Consider the following 20424-nt stretch of genomic DNA (forward strand, 5'->3'; position numbering starts at 1 on the left):
GTGAGCTGCCTTGAGTCTCAAGGCTGAGCTGTCCCAGTTCTCCCAGCCTCTCCTCACAGGAAAGATGCTTCAGTCCTGACCATATTTGTGGCCCTGCACTGGACCTGTTCCAGTGAAATCCACACCTCTCTCATACCCTGGAGCTCAAAACTGGAGCCCTCCATGTGTGACCAAGGCTGCGCAGAGAGGAAGGAGCACCTCCCTCAAACTTCTGGCAATGTTCTGCCTAATGCACCCCAGGGTGCTGTCGGCCTTCTTCGCCATGAGGGTGTGTGCAAGAGACTTAAAGATCACAGTTTGTTCAAATGCTGTTAAGATCACTGAAGCACTTAGCCACTGCAGCAAACCATGCAAAGAAGGAACTTCTTATCTGCAACCACCAAAGCCCATCCAAGCCCAACTATGCCTTCTGGATTCCTGAAATTTGGACTGTGAATTAATCCACCTGACAGGAACTCGAGATAAGATAGAGGGGGTACTATCGTCCAGTCATCTCATGTCTGAGGAAAGGTAAATGAAGCTGGGGAGAAGGATATTTCACTGTAAGGAGTCTGTGGGAAGGACTGGCTGTGGCTGGATCCAGTGTGGGGAGACCTTAGCCTGCTGGCTCAAGACAAGAGGCCACTGTCTCAAATGAAGAGAAAGAACAAGCATTGGAAGCGAGGGAATAATTTGAACAACAGAATTAGAGAACTGTGTACCAACTGTACTGATTCCTTTTTTTTGCTAAAATGTATAAATGGTGAGAAGTTTTGAGCGACCTTGGAAACCCCTTCACTGAGAAGCCCAGGGTGAAGAGGATCAATGGGATACTGCTGGATCCATGGGTGGTGACTGTAATTCCATCCGATCTCTTTCTCTCTCTCAGCCTTTTTCCCCTCCTTTTTCCCCCCTCAATCCTTTTCTATTTCTTTCTATCTCTCTACCTCACATTTTACTGTTAAATAAAATCCATACTATTGACTTCAGCATATGGTCTTGTTTACACCTTAATTCAGGCAGAGGCATCTCCCTAGGAACTGTAATAACTGGATTTTAACAGTGTGTTCCTGTCAGCTGTTTGTCTACCAGGACTCCAAGGCTCTTCTCCTCAGAGTTGCTTTCTGGCCAGTTGTCTTAAGAGTGTACTGTTACTTGGGGTTCTTCCCTCAGGACATAGGGCTTGGCATTTCTCCTCACTGAACTTCACGAGATCCCCCCAGTGTAATGCTCCATGCTGTCAGGGTCTGTATGAGTGACAGCAGAACCATCTGGTGTAATGCCTGTTCCTCCCACTTTTGTATCAAGTGGGAAATTACTGAAGGTGAGCTCTGTCCCAGGGACCATTTCATTAATGCAGATGTTAAATGATACTGACTCAGGATCAACTACTGTGATTCCTCATATATGACTTGCCTCCAACACAACTTTCTAGTCCTTCATGTGCCTGGAGATGGGTTAAAAGATTAGCTGTTCCATCACATTCCAGGGTGAGGCTGAATAACCTGTAAGTCCCTGTGTCCTTCCTCCTGTGAGAGTGAAAGTGAGAGCGACACTTGCTCTCTTCCAGGATGCAAGAATTTTTCCCAGTTGCCGTGACTCAAAGACAATTGATAGTGGCCTCTCAATACCATCTGCCAACTCATTCTGCACTCGTGACTGCATCCCATACCCATAGACTCAGGTATGACCACAGTTATGTGCACGATCCATGCCTTACATGTTCCATCTTGGGTATTTCTCACACTTAGTATGAAGCAGATTTCAAGAAAAGGCCAACTGTGCCTACAGAGAAAGTCTGTTTCCCTGGTCTGTGAGCAGCACTTATACAAGGCTGTGGCCTCATGCCAGCCTGACATTTTCATGCAGAATTCCCTCAAACACAAGAGTCTCCCGCTAGCGCTGGCTTATGTTAAACCTCAATTCTCACAAGCAGTGAAAGAGACAGAAAAGAACATCTGGCACTGTGAAGAAAATATGACATGACTTAGGGAGGAAAGTTCTCCTGTCAGAAGGATTTCTGTTGTGGGAAGGTTTTACACAAGCAGCAACTGCAGCTGAATCAGAGCAGGATCCATGTGCACAGTAAGGTGAGTGGTGCCCTGCACCTGGGGAGGTTCCCAGCACTGGGGATTCTCCCCCTCAGCTCACTTTAGTGTCCAAGTGCAGAAATAGTCATGGGCCAGAGAATTTCCTCTCATTTTATATTTACAACCATACAGGGTTGAACTGTCCCAGGACAGTTTAGCAGTTTCCATCTTTTTCATTCAAAATGAGTTAGTTTCTTCTTTGAGGGGTTTAGTGTACTCTGATTCAAATTTCATTGAAACCTGGATTTGTCAGACACCAGCTCAATGTGCTACACTTATCTTGCTTTTAAACTCACCCTGTACTTTTATTTGACTGTAGTGCTCCTGGGGACAGGCGGTGTTGAGACAAAATGGATTTCAGCTGATTTAATTTTCCATCCTATATATTTTTATAAACTCAGAAATGACCAAGCAAGAGTGCACTACACTAGAATATAAATCCTCTTCTGGGATAAAAACAGTTTAAAAAAAAATCGGGGAAGAAAGAAAATCAAATTCCCTTTACGTTCTCTCCCATTCTGAATTCTGTATTTCTAAATCAGTAAAACATTACATTTTTCAAAAGTTATTTTCTGAAATTTGGAAGACTAACTCAGTATTTCTTTAAAAACAAGGTTATTAAAATTTGAATAGATGACATGAAAAATTAACTAATGCTAGGTATTAATTTTCTTCTTTTCTGAACTCTCAAGGGAAAAAACTATAATTTGTAGCAATGTTATAGCTAGAAGAAAATATTTATTTATTAGGATGTCTAATTTAATGAACAAAAGCACACTAATAAATAGATTCACTTATCCTGAAACACAGATGACTAGGTTACTATAAATTTTGATCTATTTATTTATTTATTTTAAATGAACAGCTGATACAGCTTTATGATGCCTGTAACAAATAAAAGCTATGCTGCTGCCTTGCCATTTATTCTGAAATTGTCTTCTCCTCCACAGAGGGGGAAAAGTAAATAAGCAAATTTAGACTGCAATTCACTGTACAAGAACAACTCCACTGATGTCATGGCAGAGCCCATGACTGCTGAAGTGTTGTAAACAGCTCCATACCAATTTTTCCATATGGTCAAAGCCAGTTACTCAGTTACTTTTCAACCAAGAAGAGATGAAGCACCTAGGAACTCTAGGTAGCTAGAAGGATTTCAAAGTGTGATCTGAAAGTCTAACAATGACTACACCAAAGTCACAGCAAACAGAAAGGAAATTTTGCAAAGGAAGACTTCCCTTCAGTATGGTTTCAGCCAGCACTATTAAAGCTAAAAGCACTTCCAAAGTATATATGCTTAAGTTATTGACTCAGTCAAATTGTTTTTAAATCATTAATAACACAGTATCTATTCCTATTACTGAATTTGTAAACAATGTATGTTAGACATACAAACAGAAAAGGTTGAATAATAACCCGTATTCAGTAAAAAAGCTCTTTTAAGTTATAGTGACTCCTTGTCCTCAGAAAATAGATGCTACAAAGCAAATCTCTACTGTGCTGTAAAGCATCATGGCATTTTAAAGGCAAATGCACTATTTCACTGACTCTCCTAGCTTTGGCCAGGACAGTTGGTTTTCTCACTGTAGTTACGAGAGACAGCAGGAAAGGGTCAGACAGGGGCTGGGCTGGTGCACAAGATGGAGCTGCTGGCCTCGTGGGTGAGCCTAGGTCGTATTCCATACCTTCCACGTCATTGCTGAGGGGTGGAAATAGGGATTCCCACCTCTGAGAGGAAGCCTGGGGTGTTGGCTGGGGTGGGGGTAAAAGGGCGCCATGGAAGATCTGGGACCATTCTTGCCTTTTATCTCAGTGGCCACACAGGGCCTTGGCCAGTGTATATCCCTTTTTGTATGGAAATCACACTCACTTTTGTATACTTCTGTTATTAATATTGGCTGTTCCTGTTAGTTTTTCTTATTTCATTGCTACTTTTCAAGTATATTGTCCTTAGTCCAGAATCTCTGTTTTTGTCTCTCTCTTACAGAGAGGAGGGTGAGGGGGAAGGGACCACTTTCAGTGGGGTTTATTTTCCAACTGGTTTTTGAAACCAGTGCACTGACAAAAAAATAGGAAAGCAGTTTAAACCAGAAAGATTGCAACAGCTGTATTAGAACATTACAAAACACCTCAAGCTTCCAGATATCAGCAGGCAGATCCTGTAGCTCAGGAGGAAAAATATGGATGCATAAAAAAGCTTAGCTTAGAGACTACTGAAACACAGATTATTTTCTGACACTCTGCCAACATTAAACAATTCAGACAAAACGCTTCAGAAACTCCTCATTTTTTTATGCAAAAAGCTTATAGAGATCTTTATTTTAATTTTAAAAGAAATCTTTACTTTCTCCTCTCATGTCTTGAAATTTACCCTGTAAGTATTTCAAAAGGTTTAACCTCATAAAGTTGATAATTGCCACCTCTAATAAGAGCAATAAAGTTTTTCATAGAGCTTTAGGCCAAAATAAGTTATTACAGTCCATTCAGTCTCTAATATCCAGAAGAATGCAGGTCAGATGGACTGTTCAATTGCTTTGTTGAAAGCTCTGTGTTCCAACTCTTGAATTACTATTGAAATTCCCATCTTCACATTTTCACCACCACTGTACAATGTGTGTGGAGTGCGCATGGGTGAAACACCAAGTCAACACAGAATCACAGAATGGCTTGGGTTAGAGAGGACCTTTAAGATCTTCCATTTCCAACCCTTCTGCCATGGACTGGAAACCTTCCACTAGACCAGGTTGCTCAGACCTCCATCGAGCCTGGCCTTGAACACTTCCAGGGATGGGGCATGCTTAACTTATCCAGGCAAACTGTTCCAGTGTTTCACCACCTCCACAGTAAAGAATTTCTTCATAATGTCTAATTTAAACCTACTGTCTTTAAGTTTGAAGCCATTATCCCTTGGCCCATCACTACATGTAAATAGTCTCTTTCCATCTTTCCAACTTCACTGGAAGACCACAAGTAGGTTACCGTGAAGCCTTCTCTTTTCCAGGCTGAACAATCCCATGTCTCTCAGCCTTTCCTCTGTGCTAGGGGTGATGATTAGAGGGGTGCTCCATCCCTCTGTTCATCTTGGCAGCCTCTGGACTTGCTTCTACAGCTCCCTGCCCTTCCTGTGCTGGAACCCCAGAGCTGATGCAGCCCTGCGGGTGGGACTCACCAGAGCAGAGCAGAGCAGAGCAGAGCAGAGCAGAGCAGAGCAGAGGGGCAGAATCTCCTCCCTCCCCTGCTGCCCACGGGGCTTTTGCTGCAGCCAGGACAGGTTTGGCTCTCTGGGCTGTGAGTGCCCATGGCTGGCTCATGCCCAGCCTCTCACCCACCAACTACCCTGAATCCTTCTGAGCAGGACTGCTCCCCATCTGTCCATCCCCCAGCCTGGACTGATTCCAGGGGTTGCCCTGACCCAGGTGCAGCACCTTGCACCCATTAAACCACCTGAGATTCCCATGGGCCTACTTGAGGTGTAAATTCCTAGACTGCCTACATCTAATAAGAACATTGTTTCAACAGTGCCAGAGAAGGAATTCAGTTCTAACAGCAGATTCTAGCAACTGCAAGTGACAGTGATTTACTTTTTAAGCTAATGTAGGAAGAAAGAATATTAAAATGAAATGCCAAAGAGGAGACAGTTAAATAAAACTTAAAAAATTTAAAATGTCTTGAGTTTCTGTCACAGCACCAGACACAGGCTGGGCAACTGTCGTGAGCAGTGCCCACCTTTCCAGGCACTGGGGCTGAAATCCTGCTGGGTGGTGCCCTGCCTCCAGGGGACAGAAAAGGCTGTGGCTCTGGGAAGTGGGCAACAGTGGGCATCACTCCTGCTGTGACTGATGAAAACTACCATTCTTTTTCCAATGGACAATTGAACCCAAGTAAAATAAAGCAAATTTCAAGTAAAATATAAAGAGAATAAGATTAATTTGAGTGGCATTGCTGTCTTGACAAATTAGATTCACTGATTCAATTGCCCTATTTGTAAACTGGTGATAATACTTCTATTGCAGTCTCCAAAAGAAGCTAGGAAAATTAACTAATTCTATTTGAAACATGAGAAGCACTATGAAAGTGCTAAGTAGCAATTACAAAGTTTTATTATGGGTTAACCTTGGCCAAAAAAATGAAATAAAACTCTATTAGGCCTTACATTTATAAAGATGAAAATGAGAAATGTGTAACTCATTGGGTCCCTGATAAACATTCTAGGCAATCTAATATTCATTGCACTCCCTACATCAAACAGTCCCCAGGCAATTACTGGGTATCAGCACAGGAGCTTGATAAATTGATTTTACTTTGCTCATTGATTTGTTCATGTCATAGAAACAGTATCATTACAGAATCTGCACACTTGATAGTTCCCAAGAATTTATTTTGTCAATGTTTTAAGAAAAGATTTAAATAGAAACACAGTACTGACAGATTTTTTTCATGGAAAAAAAATTGCCTCATCACAGAAACAAACAACATTAAAATGCATTTCTGGTACTCTTTTCCCTCCTCCCCTGTCTCAGTGAATGCCCATGGATCTGGTTATATAATATCTGATACATCCTTTCTCTTTACGTAGGAATGTTTCAAGAGCAGCCTATATATAGGAGAGCAGAGTTATGTATAAATACTCCTTAGATATAATTTTGCTCCCTTTAGCCACACAGCTCCCTGTGCCATACTCACTTAGGACTGCATAAAATGGTCCCATAGTAAGAGGAAATGTGTTACTCACATTGTACTTTTTTTCCCCCTCTTGGCTAAATATTTACATTTCCAGGTCATAAGAAAAAAAGGCTTTTGAACCAAAACAGTTCAAGAGCATCTTTGATTTAATGTCATGTCTTGGAATGTTAATACTTCATCATCAGACTAATATCTATGTGTGCTGCATTTATATGGCAAACTTGAAACAAAAAGCCATGCTAAATGTCAGAGTCCCTGCTATAGCCATGCCACTTAGGTACTTAAAAATTAATGTTTAATTCTATTTCTAAAAGCTCAGGTCTCATTCTTCCTTCTGATAAACTGATAAAGAGAAATCTCTTAAAAATGTTCTGGTCTGACCTCAATTCTGAACTTCAGAGGCATAAAATGACAGACAAGTCTTTATATACGTATTAGTCAGTTCTCTCAGCAGGGCAGCAGAAACCAAGATCAGAGATTGCCAATACTTAAAAAGTCAAATTCTGCCTGCAGATGTGCATGTTGAACTCCCACTGAAATCAGCAGGGTGAATACATACAAGGAAAAATTTGGCTCTAAATGAAATGTGTTGATCTAATAATAGCATCTTCTACCAAACTGGGTTGGAGGTAGAAAAGATTTCCACCTTGACTGGTCACCTTTTTTTTCTTCTTTAGAGCTCAAGAATTTCCCTGCACTAGTTGTCAGGTAAAAGTTATCAGTATTCTTTAGCCCAAACATCCTTAATCAAAGAGAAAATAGTTAATATGCTCTATTAATAATTGTGCTAATACAGTTAACGCAAATCTGATAGAAATTGGGTTAAATTGGTGCAGCTCTTTTCCAGGTGCTTCTTCTTTTGAAAAATTATCTGTAAGTAACTCCTTCTTACACTAGTTGTGATTCCTCAGAAATTTAATTAAAGCATACTCATTTTTGTTTCTTCTTTGTTAGCAGAGCAATGCTACTTTTTCTGTATCACAATTATGCTACTTTTCCCCAGTAATTAGTATGGTGAAGAGCAGTCTTAATTATAAAAGACCAAGATTTCACTTCTCTGCCTGCTCCTCATCATTCTTATTATTCTTATGTAAAAAAAGATTTTGGATTCTTCCTTAAAATAGGTAGCTTGATAAAGACAGAAAGCCTATGTGATCTAGTCTCTGTAAAAAACTTTAGATACAGTGGTAGCATCTAAACCTGAGATAAGAAATATATAACTTATTGCCAAAGAAGTCAGCAGAGGGAATGATTGTTTGCTTCAGGTATTTAAAATGGATTTAGATTTAGGCTATTACCATAATGAACTCTCCAATCTTATCTGACTGATTACATAGAAAGAATGTAAGGCAGACTACACTTTTAAATTAAATTTGTATCAGTAAAAACCACCTGATTATTATATACTGCATAACCATTTTTGAACATATTTCTTTTTGTGTAAGAAAATAAATTCATTCATAAGCTCTTTAAATGAGATTGAGAGACCACAGGACACAACTGAGTAACTTTCATTTCCCCCTAGCTAAGAAGCGTAACGGAGCTAAAATCAGCTGGTACAACTACATGACAAAACAGTCCATGGTTTTTAACTCAATTTTTTATTTAAAAAAAACCTTACCAAATTAAAATTTCCCTCAACAGTGACAACCAAACAACCCTACTAAATTCTCTCTTGTATAAAGATGTATTTAAAAAAAGATAAAAAAACATACCAGGCTGTCACCAATTCAGTAATGTGGTTAGCTGAAGTGTCTGTGATGTATAAGAACATCTTGAAAGTTGACCCATTAATAAATTGAGAAAACAAGTATTTCTTTCATTACAGCAAACTCCAACAGTTTTAAATTCACAGGAATATTATATATTGTAAGGACATCTGTAGGATGTCAAAGTGTTCCAGTGAATTTCAGTATGGTTTTGGTTTATTTTAAAATAGAGTTGATTATGCTCTTACGTACTCTAAAGTTGTTTGAGTTTATATTAGCAGTAAAACAGTTGATGAAGAGTTGATATTTTGTAAATTCTGGTTTTATAGACCATATTTATATTTAATACCTAAAGGTCATCCAGTATGGCATTAGATCTTCTTCTCCTTTTATAGCATCTTAAAACAATCTCTAAACTACAAATATTTTACTAATACAAAATTTGTTTAGAAAGATCATCTCTAATTCTCCCAGGAACTAATTTTTAGGTTTTGGAAAGCTGGAAAATTCATTAGTAGAAAATGTTTATTCTATATATAATAGTTTTAAAAGTCCCAGAGTCCAGCACAGAACTTATTAGGAGACTTACTTAAGGAAATAGAAGATCTTAACCCAGATTGATTATAGCCCTTGGTGGTAACAGCTGGCTTCAAATTAAACTAAAAAAAATGTATATTCATTTTGAAGCAGTTTAAGAACATATCATAAATAACTATTGTATGATTCTATTACAGATGATGTGTACAAAATGGTAAGCTTGAGAGCCATTTGTAACAGTAATTACTTCAGTTATAGTATAAAGAAAACATTAACACTTCCATCTCCTATACTGCAGGCAAATAGTTTCCTGTTCAACTATGAACCAATAGATGCTGTCATCTTCTAATTGTACAACAATTTGAAAACACTTAATCAGATCATAGTTCATAGTATAAAACTTTGCATATGAAATACTTTGGCATTTTTGTGGTTTTTAAAACTAAGAATAGTAAGGAGTGTAGCTATAGAAGAGAGTCTACCAGTAAAGAAAGAATGAAAAAATATCTCAGAATCTGCTATATGTATAATGTCATTTTACGCTACAGACTGGACAGCATGAGCTCTGCTAACTTAATTTGGTGCATAGCATAATTTTATTTTAGCAAAAATTAACAAGAAAATAGGCATCACATTGCAATCTGACCTCTATTTGGTTTAACAAGGATCTGGCACTGCTATTGATATCAAGCTGATTGGAAATTCTGGTCATTCAATAAATCTTCCAGTAATTTTTTCTTGCACACATTCTATTGATCTATTTAAAACTGATCTCCAGTACATCTCCATTGCTAGGAGGGGATGAATGGGAACCACTGGCTTGCTTCTAGATGTCATTCATCAATTTCCCTCTATGTGACCCCTAATAGCTCCATATAAAAATAGTTCCTTTTTCTTGGGAAGGATAGAAAATTATCAATCACCCAAGCATTTAAAATAATTTTGGGATGAGAACATAAATTAGAAATTCAACAACTCTGCTGTCAGACTCTCCATAGTAGGCAGCTGTCAGCACAGTTCCCTCATAACAGCACTGTAAGAGTCCACTTACAGTATTCGCTGAAATAGCTCTTTGCAGCACAGCAGGAGCTGAACAATATCAACAATATGGGCTACAGAAAAACATATAAGACTTAACCCCCATTATTATTATTAATATTATTATTATTATTACTACTACTACTTCTATTACTACTACTAATATTGCTTAAATGAACTACCTACCCTCATTCAGTGTCCTGAAATTGAGGTTGCTGATTCACTATTAAAATGCTTGTAATAATATGGAATTTTAATCTTTACAAACCTATTGACTTTCTTTCTAAGGCTGGATATGAACACAACTCAGCTAATTATTTGAATTGGTTGTCTCTACTTTTGTCTCATTTTTTGGTAAGACAACTAGGTATAAAAGGATTGTTCCCAGTCCCTGCACACAGAGAGTCATTTTGGAGTAGATGATGAGCAGATCAGTGATCAGCTCATTTCTGATTTATGAATAACTGCAAACTCTATTTGTTTTACAAATAAATAAATTTCAGGCTGACATTTTCCAGTGAACATTTGTCAGTGACATACAATTGGCTTCAACTGTCAATTAAGCTGAAGAAAGTCTGAAATAAACAGCATGTAATTCAACTAGAAATTGTATTAAAATTGTAAATAGGCTTTGACAAAATAATTTAAAAGGATGCTTGCAGCCTTTATGAATATCCTTGTTCCATTAAATATATAAAGTCCATAAGCTATACACAAGGTCCATGTAACTGCTTTACTCATACCTATAAAAGGGAAACTGCAAAAACAACCAGCAGCTCTTAAGTAGTAAGACTTTCATGAAAATTCCTTGCAGAAAAACACAAGACTTAGGTCACTAAATTCTGTTCAGCTTTTCACAGTTATCAATCATTATACTGAGTCAAGGTGCCCTCTTTTTGTGACAGTGAAGAAGAACTAATTATCCTATAGCAGACTGGAGCTAATTGAAAAAAAGTCTACATGTTTCTACATGAATAGCCCTTTATTTGGAAGGTGTTGTAGAGATATGCACCTCTATTTTGAACTAATGAAACCACAGCCACTACTGCCCACTGTTATTATTTTTGTAGTTTAGGTTTTGATTTTTTTTGTTGTTGTTGTTGTTGTGGTGGTGGTGGTTTTTTTGTTTGGTTTTTTTGTTGTTTGTTTTGGTTTGTTTTGGTTTGGTTTTTTGTGTGGTTTGTTTGTTTGTTTTGTTTGTTTTGTTTTGTTTTGGGTTTTGTTTGTTTTGTTTTGGGTTTTGTTTTGTTTGTTTGGTTTGTTTTACAGAGGTTGCAGAAACAGAAAAACCAATAGAATGTAGTTATACTCATGGAGTCTAGAGGCTCTGCTGTTCCCTTACAGTGCTGTGTATGACAGAAAACTGAAGCTGTTAGATTCTGCTAGTGGTGTGTTAAAATATCACTGGCAGAAAAAAGGGCTTTGTACTGTGCTCTCCTGAGTATGTTGAGAGTAGCTGAAGCTGCCTTTAGCTAAAGATAAACCACACCATTAAAACTGGCTTCTCAGTCACAAAACTCTATGCATAACATGCCCAAACAGTGTCTTTTAATTTAAGAAACTTAATTTTCCAGAGTGGAAAAGTATAAAAACCTGAAACTTCCTATGGGTACTAACTTCTGTCAGTATTTCTCAGCAGATGTCTACAGAGAGACAACAAAACAGTGAGGGGGTATCAGCATGGCATGTAATGATTGTTGCATGCTGCCAGCATAACCATTATCAGGGGTTTGCATGGCAAAGGAGAATCTTTGGGGAAGAGAGTGACAAATAGGTTCTACCATCAGTTCCTGGAATGGGTCTTTGAATAAGATACCAAGTGGATGACGTAGGCTTGATTGCACAGCAGCAAAAGCTTAATATAAAATCTGAGTGGTGGTCTCATGAGACCCTAAGTGCTCCAGACATGATGATGAAAAAAGCATTTTGTTAGTGATTGCAAGGAGAAAGCATCATTGAGTTTGCTTTGGAGGGGATTAGAAATCATAGGCCATATCTAAAATATGATCTGAGCTACAATCAGACTGATCAGGCAATGGATATTAAGGGATAAATAATAGATTCATTCGAGCTTGAACTGAATTTAAGACAGTTAAGTGATGGTTTGGATTTTACTGGACAGAAAGATATGCTTGGAAGGGAGACAGAAAGAATGTGGGTTATTAGGAAAGCAAGTTGCATTTCAGTCTGCAGATAAGGCCACTCATATGAGAGAAGAAAAAAGGGAGAATAACAGACGTCAGCAGAGAAGTCTGAAGAATACTTTGGTTAGAGATAGCCTCTAGTCTAGGCTGCATCCTTTGGAGCAGATGGGTGAAACTACCTCTTGTCCTCAATCAGAGATGAGCACAAATTTTTACAGTAATGCAGATGAAGCATGTGTAATAATAACAATACAACATTAATGCTGACCAAGGATCCACTATTTAGTGTGAGTTCAAAGTGACAAATGGCACTAAATTAAACACATTCCCCAGGAAGTTATTCATCAGGTTAGCTTTGGGGAAGCTGTTGTCATCCAAATTAAGAGAAGGATTTGCAAGAAATGCAATTACATATGACCAATGTTTTGAAGGTCTGCTCAGAAGATGCTTGGGTCTCTTAGATGTACAGAGAGAAATTAGGTACTTTGCCTCATACTCTAATATCAGTCATTGTGATGCTCATCATAAAAACCAGAGCAAAGACGAGACATAAATAATGTATTGATTGGATAAGTTTGGCTGTTAATATAGTTTATAAAGAAAAAAACCTTACTTTTTACTAACAACTTCCAACTGAAGGCTACATAACTTCAAAAATTTAGCTTTTGACTGAAACATTTGCAAAGGAAAATTATTTAAACCTTAAGTGAATCAATTATTAAGTCATTAATAATGTTATCTAGAATGTATTTATTTATTTTTTAAACCATAACAGGACTCAGAACTATAATTATCGAGTCAACACTCCTGCTTATAGATTTAGAATTAAGCAACTTGCTTTGTTTTCCAGTAATATCAGAGATTCAGTGTTTCTGTTTAGGATATTTTCTTCAAACTTAAAAAAACAAAATCAAATCATGGTTGTAATAGCAGTTTCTGAGAATTTATAAATAGATTTCTTCTGTTCATTTATGAATTTAAATGAAGATAAACAAATTTTGCAGCTAGTTGTTCATCAGCTACTAACTATTTCATTTGTTCTTGTACAGCATCTGCACAGGACACTCATTAAACTTTCTGTGTGATTAAAACTCGGGGACTTTGATTTTAATAAACTACATTTGATTTTTAGAGGCATTTTTTTTCTTGCCATTAGTCATTCCATTTCCTCTATCTTAGATCCTAATGTTCATCTAGAGAAAATAACAGTTAGCTCAGGTCTCTTTCAAAATGACTGATGATTCCCATTTATGTGACTGGAACAGAGGCACTTTGTTCTTATCAAAATGGCAACTGCCTCTATTGTGCTCTGGCTGAAGGAATCCTGTATTATTTATCAAGGCTGTCCATGGCAGTCATGCTGAAAGAGGACAAGTCTGCCCAAGTTTCTCTATAAGCAATGATTTTATGAAACAACTTTTATAAAAGCAGCTAAGCATTAAAGAAATAGAAAATAATGACAATTTTTCCAGGATTGCTGTTTTTTTTAAGACTGTCTTTAGTTATGAAGCCTATTTATCAAAAAAGACACAGAGCAAATACCACCATCATGAAAAGACATATATTTTAAATTATTTAAATTCCACTCTACAATGATAGAAACAGTTATGTATTTATCATACTTAAGAAAATATAATAAAGAAAAAATAATTCAATAGATTTTTATCATATATTCTTCTGTCTATTCTATTTTGCTTTATTTAACTGCTAATTTTGCATCTCCTGAGTTTACAGTGAGGGTGCTGAGGATTTTTACACATTTCTGTAGTGCTTTTACCCATGACAGCAAGAGACATTCTCAATGAGGATCCCATTGCATTTTAACTTCTGAAATTATAAAACTCTTTATATGCACTTTTCAATATAAATCACTCTGGCACAAAAATATCAATTTTTCACTCTAAAAGATAATTACGGATATGGGGATTCATGCAAAGAACTGTTTTATACTGAGAAATACTGATGTATGACACGTACCTTGACTTTTTCCAGGTGATCCTGCAGAGAGTCGATCAGCAGGTCCCCCACGGGCTGCCAGGACCCCTTGAATGCCTCAGCCTGGCGCAGCTTCAGGTCCAGCTCATCCATTGCCTCCTGAAGGCCCTGCAGTCTTTCCAGAGCGTCATCGATCCTCTTCTGCCAGTCTGCAGACTGTAGATTCAGCTTATCCCACTCACTCCTGACCTCATCTGCTGGCCTTTGCAGAAGTTTAGTGACATTGTGGGCTCTTTCCTCAGGTGACACATCTAAATGTGAAAATGAAGAGGCTTTTAAGACATATTCTGTCTTAGAACGGAAACAGTTGCCATCTAGATAAGTTCACATCTCAGTAAGAAACTCCTCATAACCAAAGGCACCTGTGAAATTTGTTTTATTAATGTATTCTTGTTTCAAAATTTCTTAAAAAACTTAAATCCTACCACCATAAAAATCAGCAAAATATGCATTTAAGTACATAAAGGCATTTTGAAACATGCAAGGTGTAGCTAGAAGTTTATCAGCTGATTCAGCACAGTATTTCTGCACATAGATAAATATTAATCACTGTGAAGCTTTTGCTGCAATTAGGTGGATTTGGGATCTCCTGTAGTACTGAGACTACAAGGTGAATTTTAGCTTAAATTGCAGCTTTGAGCCCTCAAACGAGGCTATAATTATAGACAGGTCCTGAAGGTTTAAAGGCAGTTTCAAAATCTGCTTATAAATATGCATGCCTGTTTAGTACCACAGCGTTCAGAAGCATTGCTAAGGCTTGCTTTCATCTATATTTTTAGCTTAGTTTCTGAATGCTGGCATTCAGCTCGGAGTGTAAAAGGAACGCTTCCAGAGCGGCTGGCAGGATTTATTTAATCATCGCTGATCATCACTGATCTTTCCAGCAACGTGTTATTACCCTGCTCTGGCTTCAATTACCTCTGGGCTCTGGGCAGGCCTTCTCCGCTGCCTCCGCAGGCTGCTCGGCCAGGAAGATTCGCACGGTCTCAAGGGCACTCCTGATAACAGGTTCTTTTGTTTTTAGCTCCCTCTTGAAAGTCTAAGGAACAAAATTATTGTAAGCGGATCTATAAGGAGATACCAAGTCAGAATACCAATGGCAGAACAAAATTTCCAGCAACAGATTCCACGCGTGTATGACTAGAAGCAATAAAACACACACACACACACAAGTTAAAAGAATCAGCTTTTGCTTAACCTGAAATCACCACGTATTCAAAAGAGCAAACGTGCTGTCAGCATACTGCATTTTCTTTCTTTAGCAACAGCTCTTTTACTCTTTTACTCTCTTCTACATCCTGCTTTTAAATGACCATGAGTAGGGTACTCAAATTAGCATTAGAAGCTTTGGTAGGTCACTGCAAATATACGTATCTACGTATTTATTTATTCATTTCTCTATTTTGTTAATGAGAATATAAGAGTCCATTAATCTGATTCCAAATGTACACCACACAAAAATGCAGATGAAACTCAGCTTGTGGGTTGCATTTTGCATGGTCTTCTGCATGTTGTAGTGAATTTCTCCAAATGGTTTTACCACCCTTTTATTTCAACATTTTCTTCTGCATTTATGAAACATTGTTGAATGCATACTGTTTCAAGCAGCACAGAGGTAAAATATGCAGGTAATTTAATAGTACAGTGTAGAACAAACACAATACTGCAAAAAGGAGAGCTATATGCCATGGGTAGGAAACAGATATTTTACTGCAGGGATTAGAAAATTCTCATTACACCACCAGTATTATATAAGCTTGTAATGTAATAAATTCACCAGTTCAGTTAAATTAATTATTGAACAAAATTTGTATTTCTATGTGAATTAATGAAGGATTATAATTTCAATATTAGAAAGTTCATTACACTTTGAATTATATTTACTATGTGACTCTCTGTACAGGAAATACATACCAGAACTAATAGTGGAAACATGTACAGTTTATAATATGGGCATTCACAGGTAAAATGTTCTTAACATATTTCAGGAAAGTAAACTTAAGGAAATAACTACATTATTTACTATCAATATTTAAATACACTTTTTGCTAAATGGTTAAGAACTGACTATAAGATTTGTAGCTGTTCTTGGGAAAACCTTCAGCAAGGTCTGCTTTGTTCGAGGAAATAACAAAGCAAAAAAATCTTCATTTTGTGTCAAGGACAATAATGGGACTGGAATCCCTTCACAGAGTCTATCTGCTATCATAAGAGAATCAGTCATTTGATTAATACCTGAGATAAACATTTTAAACAATCATGTTGACCTTTAAAAACAATACCAATTTTCACAAATAAAGGAGTGTATTGTATATTAACAAGTAAACTACCACTGGACTTTTTAGCATAAAACTGAGAGGAGTTACTACAAGGCTGAATGAAAAATGTCAAATTTGGACATTTTTAGGTTTATAATTCTTATAGTTCATACTTGACTCTTGCATGAAGTGCAATAGGAAAGAGGAAATATAGTAAGATTTTTGCATGCCTCCAAATGAGGAAAATTTATTCCTTTAATTAGCCTTTGTGTTCCTCTCACATCATCCTGTCCCACTGGAATGGTGTGGCAGCTCTGCAGGTTAAGGAAGCCAGAAGGAAGCATAACTTAAAATCCAGCACAGTGATTTCCATGGACTGTGTGCTTTGCTCTCTGCTGATAGTGTTAAAAGTAACATCCACAGTCAAACTCACTTAAACCAGTGGTTTTTAAGCATTAAATGGCGTAACAGCTTAAAGATACAATATGCTTTAGAAAGGTTTCCTAAGATGTGTGATTTCTCAGAAATGTCTGTGCCCCAAACCAGTCAAAAAGGAAGCACTGGCACAAAGGTCTGCACTGCAAACACACGAAAAGCAGGAAGGAGCCACCAATATTCCAGAGGAACACAGAAAGACAGTGATGGGGAGAATAGCTAAAAGCCAGAAACATCTCTGAACTATGCATTTGGGAATGCATTTGGGAATAGTCCTGGTGTAAAGAGTGCTGCTGCTGTAAACAGGTCACCCCTGGCTCTGTACATGTGCACTCCAGGAGAAAGACAAAAATGCCTTCTTTCAGCTTGTAATGTTTTTGCAGAAAACTACAGCAATTGAATACAGAGTGGCATTATCTTTCCAGAAGAGGTTCACAGCCACAATCCTCCTGTAGCTCTTGTGCAACAGAAGGAGAACGTATGTGCAGTGAATCCCATAAAGCCTGTGAGCAGGATTCATTGTATCTTCCTCAAAACAATAGAGAAATGTTAATAGGAACTTCTGACTGCACATTTGGTATTTTGTCACAAACAGAAAACACATATTTCTTTATTATAAAAGGAAAACTGAAGCAAACTTTTGACTGTTAAAAACTGTTAAACTTTTTTCCCCCAACTTTTCCACTCTGAATGTTGGAGCTGGTGGAGGAAATTATAGTCTGTAAATCCTGATTTGTAGAATAATACTCAGTATGGTGTTGAGATCTATTTACAGTTCTCATCTCCTTCCCTAGTTTTGATCTGCAGATTTCTACTGAGTTTAACTATGTTTCAATTAAAGAAATTTGAAAAGGAGAGGATGAAAAAAACATGAGGCTGAAGCAGTATCACAGAACAGCATTAAAAATAATGAACACTCATTTCATACTAACCCATTCCAAAAAATAAGTTCTTACTGTATGAAAATAAAGCTGCTTTTTGGATTAAAGTTTTGTTGTAAGATATGTATACACTACCTGTAAAAATCAGAAGAAGCAATAAAAGACATTTTCTCTTTTTTTTGGAGGAAAAAAACCCCTAAAGTAATTTGTCTATCTAGAGCCCTGACAAATACATCTTTATAATAACTAGACCATCACTGAAAGCAGAATTAGCCTCAATGAATGTCTAATGTACAGCTAATGACTGCAGGCTAATTTCATTGAATTCCTTAACTTCTTCCACACTTCGCGATGACTGTAGAGGAAATCGAACACGCATAATGCATGACCTGACAAAAAAGTAAGTAAACTACTTTATTTAAGCATGTCTATTTGTCATCAACACTACAGCACTAATGGCATTCTGTCCACCATTTTAATAATGCATCTATTGATCAGCTTATCTCAGCCTTCTACTACCACCTCATGAGTGTCCTTAAATCTCTTTAAATGTAGAAACAATGACTGTTTAAATTGAAAAATGAAAATATAATGAGAAAAGAGTTGCATAGTAAAACTAAGAATAATTTTTGTTATTTAAAATCTAGAAAATTTTGCTTTCAATGTATTTTAAAGAGAAAGAGTACAATTAGATTAATTCAACATGTTTGCCAAATGGAATCCTTTTCAAAATATGGTGTTTGTCCTAATCATTAAAAGTAGACATCAACTGTGGCCCCATAATTGGTTAATGTTTTGAAGCAGGAACCATTTTCCTCCTTAGGCAGTCATGCTACAGATTTCATGTGAAAGGGTTTCCATGGAATTGTTAATAAGTACCCTATGTTCATAAATGCTATTTATGCTGTTAATAAAATCACTACACAGCAAATGAGGCAACTCTTAAAAGAATGAAAGTCATAGCAGGCTATCTGCATGATGCCTAAGTTACTTAAATTAGATTAACAGTAACATGCACACAGTTGTTAATTCAATTTCACTAAAGCAATATTATGATATTTAGTAAAACAAAGAAAAATGTAAGATAATTAAGTAATGTTTTGAAGGAGCATTTTTTGTCATTGACTAATGCCACCACCACCACTCCTCCCCAGACGTTCTAAGACTTTGGAATAGAGACAATTTCTTCAGATGTCAAAAACTGAAAAAATGACCTACTATATATATAAGTTCAAGCAACTAGCAGTTACGTGGGTGTATTTGGAATACATTCCAAATTGCCTTGTCTAAAAAGCACCTCACATTTATAACACAACAATAATTTTGACTGCATGGATACCCCTGTTCTCAGTTGAGTTCAACCTCTCCTCTGGCACAGATTCAAGCATTTGAAATTTTCATCTGAATCCTACTCTTAAAATTTTTAAAGCCAATCTCGGCAACGAGAAGCACTCAAGTGGTAAAAACTGACTTCTTTTTATCTCTTTTATGAATCTCTGTGGTATTCTAGATGGTCTTCTGAATGATAGAGAGGTTAAATATGTTTGCTCTTCTTTAAATTTACCTTTAAGGGAAAGAAATAAAATCAGCTTGCAACACTTCTTTAGAAAAAGGATTCAGGCATAAAATCATGTTGGCATTCATGTGATATTTCTCAATTGAATCAGATAAACTGCATATAAATACGGTTCCCCTGATGAGGTTTATTCACTTCTCAAGTGAAAAACTTACCTGGGCTCAGTTCTGGCATTACCTGACAAAAACAATCCTTCAGAGAAGGAAAAAAATTGTATTTTTGAAGAAAGACCAAAACTAGAAGTTTTAGTCACTCAAAAGATTGGTCGGATCTGATAGATGCTTCTCTAGTTTACTGAAGACTAATTTCCAGAAGTGACATGCAGGAGAACAAAATGAGCAGTCAGCAGATTCTTTTTCTCAAGATCAACACACAATCACCGTTTAGTTTCACATCCAACACTCTGAGAGCTAAACTCTGCTTTTAAGCAAAGGCCCAAACCTCTCAAAACCAGCCTTCCAGTACGGGGCTCCAGCCTTAAGCTAGATAATTGTACACTTGTGAAAACATTTGAAAACATTTTTCTTATGCTCAGAAATGAGATAAGCTGTTCATTCAGATATAGCGTTTGTATATCTACTTCTTTAAAAAAAACTTTTAGAGTAACAAAATCCATAATGCCCGGGGGAAAAAAAACTTCAACCAACCAACCAATCAACCAACCAACCAACCAACACACTGCAAACATTGTCAACAGCAACCTGAAGTCAACTTCCACCTTGACTCTTTTCCCCTCCTCTGTCATAGATATTTGAAGATCAGACAGGCCAAATGAATTTCAAGTACTCTGTTTTGTTCTTTTTTTCACAGGGAATCAGCATACCTGCACTCATGCTTCTGAAGTGCTACAGAATGGGCAAAGGAAAAAGACATATTTCTAAAAGGAACTAAAACATTCTAGCTTTGACACTAGACAAGATGACCAAAGCTCTGGGTTATGTACTCTGCAAGTGGTTCACTGGTTAACTTCTCTGCAAGTAGCACAGAAGTTAAAAAAGAGAAGTGAGATTTATTTTATAAAGTCATTTTGCCCCTACTCATGTAACTTACTTTTATGCAATAATTCTCATCCCTAAAAGTTCTAAATACTTCATTTATTTGG

At 37.1% G+C, this 20424-nt stretch overlaps 1 protein-coding gene across 2 annotated transcripts in view; it reads right to left on the minus strand.

Annotated features, from left to right (window-relative positions):
* The window catches only part of DMD (dystrophin), a 978378-nt gene that overhangs the window by 167491 nt on the left and 790463 nt on the right, over positions 1 to 20424 (minus strand). For both annotated transcript variants that reach the window (XM_063392999.1, XM_063392994.1), the window contains 2 exons: positions 15091 to 15211; positions 14155 to 14423 (listed from right to left, as the gene is read on the minus strand). In XM_063392999.1, the coding sequence (XP_063249069.1) occupies positions 14155 to 14423; positions 15091 to 15211 (390 nt within the window). The remainder of the gene's footprint in view (positions 1 to 14154; positions 14424 to 15090; positions 15212 to 20424) is intronic.

Source organism: Prinia subflava, chromosome 3 (genome assembly GCF_021018805.1).
Source record: "Prinia subflava isolate CZ2003 ecotype Zambia chromosome 3, Cam_Psub_1.2, whole genome shotgun sequence".
NCBI lineage: Eukaryota > Metazoa > Chordata > Aves > Passeriformes > Cisticolidae > Prinia > Prinia subflava.